We start from the raw sequence: 13,018 nt of genomic DNA, 5'->3' as shown, positions 1-13,018 counted from the left end.
GGGTGTAGATGTGTGGTGTGTACAATCCCTCACTATCTTTCCATCTGTGAACTTGAGGGGAGGGGACAGGAAGGGAAGGAGATGTTTCTCTTGAGTCCTGCCTTTCCTATGGGGCATCCATGGTACAGCATATAAGGAGGTCAGACCTACCAGTTTGTCATTTGCTGGTTGGAAACCCTTGGTATAAAGCCACATACTTTTGGAACTGAAACATCCTTATGAATTCAGTTTCAATTTTACCTTCCATATCCTGCCAGGTACTTTCATATACATCTGAGATTCCTAAACTGGGTTATGCTTATCCCTGGGTTATGCCACCTGAGTCAGGAGACAATTGAAGCCTCAGGATCTCTAGAAAGATTTCCCATGTTTACCCCTTGACCTCAGGTAAGTCCCTGGAACGGTGTTTAAGAAGATGGGTTCATTCATGTTTGATTAGCCAATCAGATTGCGTTAGCACGTGGAAATATGAATACATATAAAAGCTTCATTTTTGTTTGTTTGTTTGCTTTTGCACTGAAATTAAGAGGCATTGATTTAATTGGTAAGAGGCATTGATTTAATTTTAACAATAGAGCCTTTAGACAAGGTGAGGTTCAGGAATTGTTAGCTGCCATTGTACGGAGAGTGAAGCGTGTAGTGTCACCAACACGCCCAGAACCCTCACAGAATATGGCTTAACATGAAAACAAGGAAAATCTCTTGTACTTAGGAATCTAGATATGGTCTTTTACTGAATAAAAGGGACTAGTATGATTTGAGGCTGGTGTGTTGCCCCCTTTTCATTCTTTTATACACAAGTCTTTTATAGGGACTTCCCTGTCAGTCCGGTGGTTAAGACTTCGCCTTCCAATGCAGTGGGTGAGGGTTCAGTCCCTGGTTGGGGAGCTAAGATCCCACATACCTTGTGGCGAAAACCCCAAAACATAAAACAGAAGCAGCATTGTTATAAATTCAATAAAAACTTAAAAAAAGGTCACTTATAGAAAAATTCTGTCTTGGAATTGGTAAAACAATGTGTTGGGTTTCATTACGCCCCATGGATATCTAAAACAGTAGTCTGAACCCTGAATGCTAGCTACCTATATGATACCCCTACATGGATGTTTAATAAGCCTCTCAAACTCAACTTGCTCAAGGTAGAACTCTTGGTTACCCTGCAGCCCACAGATCACCTCCTCTGCAAGTTTTCTCTGTCTTAGAAAATGGATCTCCCATCTACCTGGTTGTTTAAGCAAGTGTTATAAGAATTATCCTCAACTCTTTGTTTTCTCTGTCCCCACGGCCAGTCTGTCAGCAATTCCTGTTGACATTACTTCCAAAATGTGTCCCTAAATCACTGACTTCTCCCCATCACTGTTGTTACCTTCCCGTCTAATCACCATCATCTCTTTTCTGGACCATTGCACTGGTCTTCTAACTCAGAGGTCCCCAATCCCCAGGCCAGGGACTGGTGCTGGTCTGTGGCCTGTTAGGAACCGCACTGCACAGCAGGAGGTGAGTGGCATGTGAGCGAGCGAAGCTTCGTCTGTATTTACAGCCACTCCCCATCGCTCGCATTACCGCCTGAGCTCCACCTTCTGTCAGATCAGCAGTGGCGTTAGAATCCCATAGGAGCGCAAACCCTACTGTGCATTGCTCACATGAGGGATCTAGGTTGCGTGCTTCTCATGAGAATCTAATGCCTGATGATCTGAGGTGGAGCTGAGGCCGTGATGCTAGCGCTGGGGAGTGGCTGCAAATGCAGATTATCATTAGCAGAGAGGTTTGACTACACAGAGACCAAAATAAATCAATTGCTTGCAGACTCATTTCAAAACCCTATCAGTGAATGGCAAGTGAAAACAAGCTCATGGCTCTCACTGATTCTGCATTAGGGTGAATTATGTAATTATTTCATTAAATATTGCAATGTAATAATAATAGAAATAAAGTACACAATAAATGTAATGCACTTGAATCATCCTGAAACCATCCTCCACCCTGGTCCGTGGAAAAATTGTCTTCCACGATACCGGTCCCTAGTGCCAAAAAAGTTGGGGACCGCTGTTCTAACCCATCTCCTTGCTCCCTTATGATCTGTTTTCTACCAAGAAGCAAGAATCATCTTTTAAAAGTCATCCCCTATTTAAAGTCATTCCCATATTTAAAATTATTTGTTGGTTTTCTAGAGCAGTTATAAAAATATTTCCACCCCTTTACCCTGGTTTATAAAGCCCTTTGGGCATGGCCTCTACTACCTCTCTGACCTCAGCCCTTACCACTCTCCCCCATCACAGTTCTCTGGACCGCCTGACTTTCTGTTCTGTGAGTAAGGCAAACCATCGGGCCCCCTCCCAACCAGAAGTGGGCTTTCCTCATCTTCCCATGGCTGGATCCTTCTAATATTTAGAAGAAACCGTTCTGATAAATCCCTCATAGAGACATTTCCTGAACACCCGATGATATAGGACGCACCACCAGCCCACCAAAACTAGACACCATTTATCACATAACCCTCTTTTATCCTACTTAAATTACCTGGATAGCATATAGCTGTCACCACCTCCAATGCCTAAGGCCAAATATAAGACCCATGAGAGCAGGTTCCTCATCTGCTTTTTCACTGTTGTTTCACTAAGACCAAGAGGAGGTGCTCAATAATGGTGCTGCATGAACAGCTGTTTTTCATATGCTGTGTAATCTCAACCTGAGAATCAATAGGTTGTTTCTATCTGTTCTGTTTTTATAGCAGACTGGAGTGTATGAGTATAAGGTCTTTGGCTTTCTGGAGGATTGCTCACCGGATCTACTTGCAGATGTCTATATGGACTTAGACTATAGAAAACAGTGGGACCAATATGTTAAAGGTGAGTGACACTTACAATTTAACAAAACCAGTTAGAAAGTAGAATCTAATGTTATTTATTCTAGCCAGCAGTAAGCAAAAGGTTTAATTTTTACTATACTATGTTTCATTTTTAATTTTGGCATATATGTCTTAAAGTTCTAGGTTAAAATGTGACTTTGCTAATCTTAGGATTTGCTCCTTGCATACTATTAGAGTCACTCTCCAATTTGCTCTGAGGGCTGCTTTGTTCTTATTATAAGTTCGTTGTCATCTCATAAACCTAGGTGGTCATGGAAAGCTTCTTGGAGGAGGTGGTACCCAAGATTTGTTTTAGAGGTTGAATCAGAGTTTTATAAATGGCAAGAATACCTATATGTGAAGAGGTGAGAGGGTGAGGGGGTGAGTGGTTAAAGGGCATTTGAGGTCTAGGAATAGCATGAGTAAAGTGAGGAAGGCATGAAACAACATGAAATATTAAAAAATTGTGAGAAGTTGGGTGCTATTGAGTTGCTGGGGTAGCAGAATCTGGAACTAGGGTGGGAGGAGGGTCCAGAGCCCCAAGGGCCTAGGCTGGCCACCTCGCTACACGTCTTAGATTTTCACTAGAAGTGATGGAGAGTTATGAGAAGCATTAGATAGGGGCTCTTCCTGCCACTTAGAATGGGGAGTGGACTCTGCCATCCCAGTCACAGCGGGGTAGATACGCAGCAGCTCGTCCAGGGACACAGAAACCCTGACATACTAAGATTGCTGTGGTCAGGAATCTTAGTTGCAAGTAACCAAGCACTAACAAATGCCAGTGTAAGAAAAGGAGAAAGCGTTTTTTTTTTTTTTGTTGTTGTTGTTCATGGAATTGAAAAGTGCATAGGTATCTGGCTTCCAGGTCAGCTACATCCAATACTTTATATCTCCAGCTTGACTGTGTTTTCTTCTGTGTTGATCTCATTCTCAGCAGATTCTTATGTCATGGCAAAGTTGCCACCAGGGGTTGCAGGCTTACATTCTAACCATGTACATAACCCCAGAGGAATAGGAACTTTCCTACTGATGCAGCCAGAGTCCCAGGGTTGGCTCTCACAGCCTCAATATGGATCATATACTTACTTCCTGGGGACATTTATCATGGCTGTGGGTCACTTAGTGCTATCAAATAGCCTTCCTATCTAGGGGAAATTGTGATGCCACTTATTCAAGGGAGAAGCCACAAGTTCTCTGTCCATCTCTCTAGCAGACATTGTTCAGTCGTGTGCTGTAGACATTGGCAGAGCGTCTGATGTGTGGTACTTGGCATCAGCAGTCCACACTATGGAGTACAGACCAGAGACAGCAGTAGTTTGGCTCCTCTGGAGCCATCCTGAGGTTCTAACCTAACTGTGGTCCTCCTAGATCTTCTGTAAACTGCACTTTTTGGCCTAAACTTGCTAGAGTGGCAAGCCAAGACTCTGGCCACACATGCCTTCCCTAAACTAATCACCTTGGCCATGTCTGGCTCAATATCCCACCCCTATAATTAACGCCGAGTCAGTTCTGCTTAAACCGCATAGTGAAGGAGAAAAAGGAGAATGAGATGCTGGTCCAAGAAGAGGAGAGCCAAAGCTGAGCAGGCAAAGCAACAGATGTCTGCTCCTTCCCTTCCTTTCAAGGGCATCTTCAGCCTCCTGTACCAGTGGGCTGGCAAGCTCTTTACCCCATGGTCTGCTTCTAATAGATTTCATTTTTTCAAAAGCTAAATTAATTAACACATTGCCACAGTTAGTATCTCCTCAAGGGACTCTCTTGGTTCTTCAGCAGCCTTGGTGTAGCGCCTTCTCTAAACAGTTAGTTAGAAGCTTCCTGCACAGCTTGCAGACAGAGGCTGCGCACTTCATAGTATTCCTTTGCTATCTCCCTACAAGAGCTGATGCTATATGCACTATATGCATGGTGGATATTAAGGAGATTTGGTCCCTATAGCTGTGGTATAAAGCAACATAGGAGAGAGGAAAGAAAGTTAGGATTAGCACAGTTAAGCAACTTTCTAGCTGTTTAGAAAGGACACTGCCCTCTCTGGAAACTTTGTTTCCCAATTGAACACACAAGACTAGGTCGCTCAGTCCCAGGACACCTGTAATATGTCAAGAAATCTAAAGGGGGGTGTGCGTAAGGACACAACAGTAAAACATTTGCTACTCTAGTGACATCTGGTGGTTTCCCTGATTTTGTTTTTTGTTTTTTGTTTTTTTTGCAGTACGCGAGCCTCTCACTGTTGCAGCCTCTCCTGTTGCGGAGCACAGGCTCCGGACGCGCAGGCTCAGCGGCCATGGCTCACGGGCCCAGCCGCTCCGTGGCATGTGGGATCTTCCCAGACCAGGGCACGAACCCGTGTCCCCTGCATCGGCAGGCGGACTCTCAACCACTGCACCACCAGGGAAGCCCGGTTTCCCTGATTTTTAAACCTGAAAATTTATTTTTTAATGCCGAATTTTATTTCACTGCATTTTTTTGAGAGTATTGTTTGTGCTATATGATGAACAATTTTTGCTGGGTTCTTTTATTTTTACTCTGTTTTTATATCTACTAGACTCTGCCCCTGGGCAGCAGACTTTCAGTGGCAGTAAACCTGACTTTTTCTAGAATTCTGTTCCTTATGAGTGAGTGGTTTAGCATCCCTACAGGATCATCATATCAAAGCTTCTTGTTTTTTTTAATTTCTTCTGAATTTTTGAATTTTATTTTATTTATTTTTTTATACAGCAGGTCCTTACTACTTATCCATTTTATACATATTAGTGTATACATGTCAATCCCAATCTCCCAATTCATCACACCACCCCCCCCCCACCAGTTTCCCCCCTTGGAGCCCACACATTTGTTCTCTCCATCTGTGTCTCTATTTCTGCCCTGCAAACCAGTTCATCTGTACTATTTTTCTAGGTTCCACATATATGCATTAACATACGATATTTGTTTTTCTCTTTCTGACTTACTTCACTCTGTATGACAGTCTCTAGATCCATCCACGTCTCTACAAATGACCCAATTTCGTTCCTTTTTATGGCTGAGTAATATTCCATTGTATATATGTACCACATCTTCTGTATCCATTCGCCTGTCAATGGGCATTTAGGTTGCTTCCATGACCTGGCTATTGTAAATAGTGCTGCAGTGAACATTGGGGTGCTTGTGTCTTTTTGAATTATGGTTTTCTCTGGGTATATGCACAGTAGTGGGATTGTTGGGTCATATGGTAATTCTATTTTTAGTTTTTTAAGGAACCTCCATGCTGTTCTCCATAGTGGCTGTATCAATTTACAGTCCCACCAATAGTGCAAGAGGATTCCCTTTTCTCCACACCCTCTCCAGCATTTGTTGTTTGTAGATTTTCTGATGATGCCCATTCTAACTGGTGTGAGGTGATACCTCATTGTAGTTTTGATTTGCATTTCTCTAATAATTAGTGATGTTGAGCAGCTTTTCATGTGCTTCTTGGCCATCTGTATGTCTTCTTTGGAGAAATGTCTATTTAGGTCTTCTTCCCATTTTTTTGATTGGGTTGTTTGTTTTTCTAATATTTAGCTGCATGAGCTGTTTATATATTTTGGAGGTTAATCCTATGTCCATTACTTCATTTGCAAATATTTTCTCCCATTCTGAGGGTTGTCTTTTCGTCTTATTTGTAGTTTCCTTTGCTGTGCAAAAGCTTTTAAGTTTCATTAGGACCCATTTGTTTATTTTTGTTTTTATTCCCATTACTCTAGGAGGTGGATCAAAAAAGATCTTGCTGTGATTTATGTCAAAGAGTGTTCTTCCTATGTTTTCCTCTAAGAGTTTTATAGCGTCCGGTCTTACATTTATGTCTCTAATCCATTTTGAGTTTACTTTTGTGTATGGTGTTAAAGAATGTTCTAATTTCATTCTTTTACATGTAGCTGTCCAGTTTTCCCAGCACCACCTATTGAAGAGACTGTCTTTTCTCCATTTTATATCCTTGCCTTCTTTGTCATAGATTAGGTGACTATAGGTGCATGGGTTTATTTCTGGGCTTTCTATACTGTTCCATTGATCTGTATTTCTGTTTTTGTGCCAGTACCATATTATCTTGATGACTGTAGCTTTGTAGTGTAGTCTGAAGTCAGGGAGTCTGATTCCTCCACCTCCGTTTTTTTCCCTCAAGACTGCTTTGGCTGTTCATGGTCTTTTGTCTCTCCATACAAATTTTAAGACTTTTTGTTCTAGTTTTGTAAAAAATGCCATTGGTAATTTGATAGGGATTGCACTGAATCTGTAGATTGCTTTGAGTAGTATAGTCATTTTCACAATATTGATTCTTCCAATCCAAGAACATGGTATATCTCTCCATCTGTTTGTATTATCTTTAACTTCTTTCATCAGTGTCTTGTAGTTTTCTGCATACAGGTCTTTTGTCTCCCTAGGTAGGTTATTCCTAGGTATTTTATTCTTTTTGTTGCAATGATAAATGGGAGTATTTCCTTAATTTCTCTTTCAGATTTTTCATCATTAGTGTATAGGAATGCAAGAGACTTCTGTGCATTAATTTTGTATCCTGCAACTTTACCAAATTCATTGATTAGCTCTTGTAGTTTTCTGGTGGCATCTTTAGGATTCTCTACATATCGTATCATGTCATCTGCAAACAGTGACAGTTTTACTTCTTTTCCGATTTGGATTCGTTTTATTTCTTTTTCTTCTCTGATTGCTGTGGCTAAGACTTCCAAAACTATCTTGAATCATAGTGGTGAGAGTGGACATCCTTGTCTTGTTCCTGATCTTAGAGGAAATGCTTTCAGTTTTTCACCATTGAAAATGATGTTTGCTGTGGGTTTTGTCGTATACGGCGTTTATTATGTTGAGCTAAGCTTGCTCTTTGCCCACTTTCTGGAGAGTTTTGATCATAAATGGGCATTGAAGTTTGTCAAAAACTTTTTCTGCATCTATTGAGATGATCATATGGTTTTTATTCTTCAGTTTGTTAATATGGTGTATCACATTGATTGATTTGCATATATTGAAGAATCCTTGCATCCCTGGGATAAATCCCACTTGACCATGGTGTGTGATCCTTTGAATGTGTTGTTGGATTCTGTTTGCTAGAATTTTGTTGAGGATTTTTGCATCTATGTTCATCAGTGATATTGGTGTGTAATTTTCTCTTTTTGCATATATTTGTCTGGTTTTGGTATCAGAGTGATAGTGGCCTCCTAGAATGAGTGTGGGAGTGTTCCTCCCTCTGTTATATTTTGTAAGAGTTTGAGAAGGATAGGTGTTATCTCTTTTCTAAATATTTGATAGAATTTGCCTGTGAAGCCATCTGGTCCTGGACTTTTGTTTGTTGCAAGATTTTTAATCACAGTTTCAATATCATTATCATTACTTGTGTTTGGTCTGTTCACATTTTCTATTTCTTCCTGGTTCAGTCTTGGAAGGTTATAACTTTCTAAGAATTTGTCCATTTCTTCCAGGTTGTCCATTTTATTGGCATAGAGTTGCTTGTAGTAGTCTCTTAGGATGCTTTGTATTTCTGCGGTGTCTGTTGTAACTGCTCCTTTTTCATTTCTAATTTTATTGATTTGAGTCCTCTCCCTCTTTTTCCTGATGAGTCTGGCTAATGGTTTATCAATTTTGTGTATCTTCTCAAAGAACCAGCTTTTAGTTTTATTGATCTTTACTATTGTTTTCTTTGTTTCTATTTCATTTATTTCTGCTCTGATCTTTATGATTTCTTTCCTTCTGCTAACTTTGGGTTTTGTTTGTTCTTCTTTCTCAAGTTCCTTTAGGTGTAAAGTTAGATTGTTTATTTGAGATTTTTCTTGTTTCCTGTGGTAGGCTTGCATTGCTAGAAACTTCCCTCTTAGAACTGCTTTTGCTGCATCCCATAGGTTTTGGATCATCGCTTTGTTCTTGTAATTTGTTTCCAGATATTTTTTGATTTCCTTTTTGATTTCCTCGGTGATCTCTTGGTTATTTAGTAGCGTATTGTTTAACCTCCATGTGTTTGTGTTTTTTTATGTTTTTTTCCCTGTAATTGATTTCTAATCTCATAGTGTTGTGGTCCGAAAAGATGCTTGATATGATTTCAATTTCTTACATTTACTGAGGCTTGATTTGTGACCCAAGATGTGATCTATCCTGGAAAATGTTCCGTGTGCACTTGAGAAGAAAGTGTAATCTTCTGTTTTTGTATGGAATATCCTATAAATACCAGTTAAATCTATCTGGTCTATTGTGTCATTTAAAGCTTGTGTTTTTTTCCTTATTAATTTTCTGTTTGGATGATCTGTCCATTGGTTTAAGTGAGGTGTTAAAGTCCCCCACTATTATTGTGTTACTGTTGATATCCTCTTTTATAGCTGTTAGCAGTTGCCTTATGTATTGAGGTGCTCCTATGTTGGGTGCATATATATTTATAATTGTTGTGTCTTCTTTTAGATTGATCCGTTGATCATTATGTAATGTCCTTCCTTGTCTCTTGTAACATTCTTTATTTTAAAGTCTATTTTATCTGATATGAGTATTGCTATTCCAGCTTTCTTTTGATTTCCATTTGCATGGAATATCTTTTTCCATCCCCTCACTTTCTGTCTGTATGTGTCCCAAGGTCTGAAGTGGGTCTCTTATAGACAGCATATATATAGGTCTTGTTTTTGTATCCATTCAGCAAGCCTGTGTCTTCTGATTGGAGCATTTAATCCATTCACGTTTAAGGTAATTATCGATATGTATGTTCCTATTACCATTTTCTTAATTGTTATTGGTTTGTTTTTGTAGGTCCTTTTCTTCTCTTGCATTTCCCTCTTAGAGAAGTTCCTTTAGCATTTGTTGTAGAGCTTGTTTGGTGGTGCTGAATTCTCTTAGCTTTCACGTGTTTGTAAAGCTTTTGATTTCTCCATCACATGTGAATGTGATCCTTGCTGGGTAGAGTAATCTTGGTTGTAGGTTCCTCCTTTTCATCACTTTAAATATATCATGCCACTCTCTTCTGGCTTGTAGAGTTTCTGCTGAGAAATCAGCTGTTAACCTTATGGGTGTTCCCTTGTATGTTATTTGTCATTTTTCCCTTGGTGCTTTCAACAATTTTTCTTTGTCTTTAATTTTTGTCAATTTGATTACTATGTGTCTCGACATGTTTTTCCTTGGGCTTATCCTGCCTGGGACTCTGTGCTTCCTGGACTTTGGTGGCTATTTCCTTTCCCATGTTAGGGAAGTTTTTGACTGTAATCTTTTCATATATTTTCTTGGGTCCTTTCTCTGTCTCTTCTCCTTCTGGGAGTGCTATAATGTAATGTTGTTGCATTTAATGTTGTCCCAGAAGTCTCTTAGGCTGTCTTCATTTCTTTTGATTCTTTTTTCTTTATTCGGTTCTGTGGCAGTGAATTCCACCATTCTGTCTTCCTGGTCACTTATCCGTTATTCTGCCTCAGTTATTCTGCTATTGGCTCCTTCTAGAGTATTTTTCATTTCAGTTATTGTATTGTTCATCTCTGTTTGTTTGTTCTTTAAATCTTCTAGGTGTTTGTTCTTTAATTCTTCTAGGTCTTTGTTAAACATTTCTAGCATCTTCTCGATCTTTGCCTCCATTCTTTTTCCGAGGTCCTGGATCATCTTCACTCTCATTATTCTGAATTCTTTTTCTGGAAGATTTCCTATCTCCACTTCATTTAGTTGTTTTTCTGGGGTTTTATCTTGTTCCTTCATCTGGTACATAGTCCTCTGCCTTTTCACCTTGTCTATCTTTCTGTGAATGTGGTTTTTCTTTGGTTTGTTTTTTTTCTGCTTCCTTGTCTGTTTATTTTCTTTTTTTTTTAAAGATCTTTATTGGGGTATAATTGCTTTACAATGGTGTGTTAGTTTCTGCTTTATAACAAAGTGAATCAGTTATACATATACATATGTTCCCATATCTCTTCCCTCTTGCATCTCCCGCCTTCCCACCCTCCCTATCTCACCCCTCCAGGTGGTTACAAAGCACCGAGCCAATATCCCTGTGCCATGCAGCTACTTCCCACTAGCTATCTACCTTACGTTTGTTAGTGTGTATATGTCCATGACTCTCTCTCGCCCTGTCACAGCTCACCCTTCCCCCTCCCCATATCCTCAAGTCCATTCTCCAGTAGGTCTGTGTCTTTATTCCTGTCTTACCCCTGGGTTCTTCATGACATTTTTTTTTTCTTCTTAAATTCCATATATATGTGTTATCTTACGGTATTTGTCTTTTTCTTTCTGACTTACTTCACTCTGTATGACAGACTCTAGGTCTATCCACCTCATTACAAATAGCTCAATTTCATTTCTTTTTATGGCTGAGTAATATTCCATTGTATATATGTGCCACATCTTCTTTATCCATTCATCAGATGATGGGCACTTAGGTTGTTTCCATGTCCTGGCTATTGTAAATAGAGCTGCAATGAACATTTTGGTACATAACTCTTTTTGAATTTTGGTTTTCTCAGGGTATATGCCCAGTAGTGGGATTGCTGGGTCATATGGTAGTTCTATTTGTAGTTTTTTAAGGAACCTCCATACTGTTCTCCATAGTGGCTGAACCAATTCACATTCCCACCAACAGTGCAAGAGGGTTCCCTTTTCTCCACACCCTCTCCAGCATTTATTGTTTCTAGATTTTTTGATGATGGCTATTCTGACCATCGTGACCGTGTGAGGTGATATCTCATTGTAGTTTTGATTTGTATTTCTCTAATGATTAATGATGTTGAGCATTCTTTCATGTGTTTGTTGGCAGTCTGTATATCTTCTTTGGAGAAATGTCTATTTAGGTCTTCTGCCCATTTTTGGATTGGGTTGTTTGTTTTTTTGTTATTGAGCTGCCTGAGCTGCTTGTAAATTCTGGAGATTAATCCTTTGTCAGTTGCTTCATTTGCAAATGTTTTCTTCCATTCTGAGGGTTGTCTTTTGGTCTTGTTTATGGTTTCCTTTGCTGTGCAAGAGCTTTGAAGTTTCATTAGGTCCCATTTGTTTATTTTTGTTTTTATTTCCATTTCTCTAGGAGGTACGTCAGAAAGGATCTTGCTGTGATTTATGTCAGAGTGTTCTGCCTATGTTTTCCTCTAAGAGTTTGATAGTTTCTGGCCTTACATTTTGGTCTTTAATCCATTTTGAGCTTATTTTTGTGTATGGTGTTAGGGAGTGATCTAATCTCATACTTTTACATGTATCTGTCCAGTTTTCCCAGCACCACTTATTGAAGAGGCTGTCCTTTCTCCACTGTACATTTCTGCCACCTTTAAAAAGATAAGGTGACCATACGTGCATGGGTTTATCTCTGGGCTTTCTATCCTGTTCCATTGATCTATATTTCTGTTTTTGTGCCAGTACCATACTGTCTTGATTACTGTAATTTGTAGTATAGTCTGAAGTCAGGGAGCCTGATTCCTACAGCTCCTTTTTTCGTTCTCAAGATTGCTTTGGCTATTTGGGGTCTTTTGTGTTTCCATACAAATTGTGAAATTTTTTGTTCTAGTTCTGTGAAAAATGCCAGTGGTAGTTTGATAGGGATTGCATTGAATCTATAGATTGCTTTGGGTAGTAGAGTCATTTTCACAATGTTGATTCTTCCAATCCAAGAACATGGTATATCTCTCCATATATTTGTATCATCTTTAATTTCTTTCATCAGTGTCTTATAATTTTCTGCATACAGGTCTTTTGTCTCCTTAGGTAGGTTTATTCCTAGATATTTTATTCTTTTTGTTGCAGTGGTAAATGGGAGTGTTTTCTTGATTTCCATTTCAGATTTTTCATCATTAGTATATAGGAATGCCAGAGATTTCTGTGCATTAATTTTGTATCCTGCCACTTTACCAAATTCATTGATTAGCTCTAGTAGTTTTCTGGTAGCATCTTTAGGATTCTCTTTGTATAGTATCATGTCATTTGCAAACAGTGACAGCTTTACTTCTTCTTTTCCGATTTGGATACCTTTTATTTCCTTTTCTTCTCTGATTGCTGTGGCTAAAACTTCCAAAACTATGTTGAATAAGAGTGGTGAGAGTGGGCAACCTTGTTTTGTTCCTCATCTTAGTGGAAATGCTTTCAGTTTTTCACCATTGAGGATGATGTTGGCTGTGGGCTTGTCATATATGGCCTTTATTATGTTGAGGAAAGTTCCCTCTATGCCTACTTTCTGCAGGGTTTTTATCATAAATGGGTGTTGAATTTTGTCAAAAGTTT

The 13,018-nt window shown here is 39.4% G+C and overlaps 1 protein-coding gene across 6 annotated transcripts in view; it reads left to right on the top strand.

The window, feature by feature from the left end:
- PCTP (phosphatidylcholine transfer protein) overlaps positions 1–13,018 on the top strand; it is a 165,001-nt gene that overhangs the window by 60,131 nt on the left and 91,852 nt on the right. For all 6 annotated transcript variants that reach the window (XM_082861499.1, XM_082861502.1, XM_082861498.1 and 3 more), the window contains exon 4: positions 2,732–2,849. In XM_082861499.1, coding sequence (XP_082717625.1) covers positions 2,732–2,849 — 118 coding nt within the window. The remainder of the gene's footprint in view (positions 1–2,731; positions 2,850–13,018) is intronic.

This window comes from Leucopleurus acutus (assembly GCF_964270905.1).
Source record: "Leucopleurus acutus genome assembly, chromosome: 19".
Classification (NCBI taxonomy): domain Eukaryota; kingdom Metazoa; phylum Chordata; class Mammalia; order Artiodactyla; family Delphinidae; genus Leucopleurus; species Leucopleurus acutus.
This window is presented reverse-complemented; position numbering and strand designations above follow the sequence as displayed.